The sequence below is a fragment of the Ursus maritimus genome, unplaced genomic scaffold (assembly GCF_017311325.1).
Source record: "Ursus maritimus isolate PB19 unplaced genomic scaffold, ASM1731132v1 scaffold_3, whole genome shotgun sequence".
NCBI classification, from domain to species: domain Eukaryota; kingdom Metazoa; phylum Chordata; class Mammalia; order Carnivora; family Ursidae; genus Ursus; species Ursus maritimus.
This window is the reverse complement of record NW_024425563.1, coordinates 88,289,943-88,291,092: the sequence shown is the minus strand read 5'-3', so window position 1 is coordinate 88,291,092 and position 1,150 is coordinate 88,289,943. Positions and strand designations below refer to the sequence as shown.

The 1,150-nt window shown below is 61.6% G+C and overlaps 1 protein-coding gene across 1 annotated transcript in view; it reads left to right on the top strand.

The window, feature by feature from the left end:
- The window catches only part of SFRP4 (secreted frizzled related protein 4), a 13,885-nt gene continuing 12,735 nt past the window's right edge, over positions 1-1,150 (top strand). The window contains exon 1 of the mRNA XM_040644408.1: positions 1-581. Coding sequence (XP_040500342.1) covers positions 137-581 — 445 coding nt within the window. The 5' untranslated portion in view covers positions 1-136. The remainder of the gene's footprint in view (positions 582-1,150) is intronic.

Here is a 1,150-nt window from a genome sequence, read left to right as displayed (position 1 = left end):
CGGCCGCGCGGGCCCAGAGCCTCTCCCGCGCCCCCAAAGGACGTCCTCCCCGGGGAAGGGAGGACGAGGCACTAGGCGGGCAGCAAGCCGGGGGCCCCTTCTGCCCGTCGGGGCGGCGGCGCGCCCGGGCAGGGCCATGCTGCTCTCCGTGCTGGCGGCGCTGTGCCTGGGGCTGCGCCTGGCGCTCGGCGTGCGCGGCGCGCCCTGCGAGGCGGTGCGCATCCCCATGTGCCGGCACATGCCCTGGAACATCACGCGGATGCCCAACCACCTGCACCACAGCACGCAGGAGAACGCCATCCTGGCCATCGAGCAGTACGAGGAGCTGGTGGACGTGAACTGCAGCTCGGTGCTGCGCTTCTTCCTCTGCGCCATGTACGCGCCCATCTGCACGCTGGAGTTCCTGCACGACCCCATCAAGCCGTGCAAGTCGGTGTGCCAGCGCGCGCGCGACGACTGCGAGCCCCTCATGAAGATGTACAACCACAGCTGGCCCGAGAGCCTGGCCTGCGAAGAGCTGCCGGTCTACGACCGCGGCGTGTGCATCTCGCCGGAGGCCATCGTCACCGACCTCCCCGACGGTGAGGCCGCGGGGAAGGAGCGCGGGGGCGAGGGGCGTTCTCGGCTCTTGCTGCCGCTTCTCCCGATGCCGGTGGGTGGGCGGTCAGTCCCCCAGCCCACTGTCAGGGTTGGAGGAAGTGGGAAGGGCTGGTGACCTGACTTTGGCGAAAAGTCTGGTTTCCCTACAGGAATTTCGGAAGCCGAAGAGCACCACGTCCCATAGGTTATGTGTGTGCGGGGTGAGAAGGTGCTTATAAAGAGAGCCGTTGGGGACATTGTCATTGACAGTGTTTGAAGACAGCAGCGGCAGCAAACACGTACATGGGTGGGGCATAGGAAGGGTCTGAGCCAGCCTTAAGCACTTAACATGTATAGTCTAATCCCGAAAAACAATCCCACCGGGATTCTCCATTTAGTGTTAGCTCTTGAAAACTTGCCGAAAAAAGCAGTACCAGTCATCACTCCCCACCAGGAGGGCAGTTCGTAAATTTAGTCGTTCTGGAAAATTGTGATGTCTGTTTCACGGTCAAGGTCTGTGGCGTCTTAGTTCACTGGATATCAACTTTTGCTTCCTTTTTTTTTTTTTTTT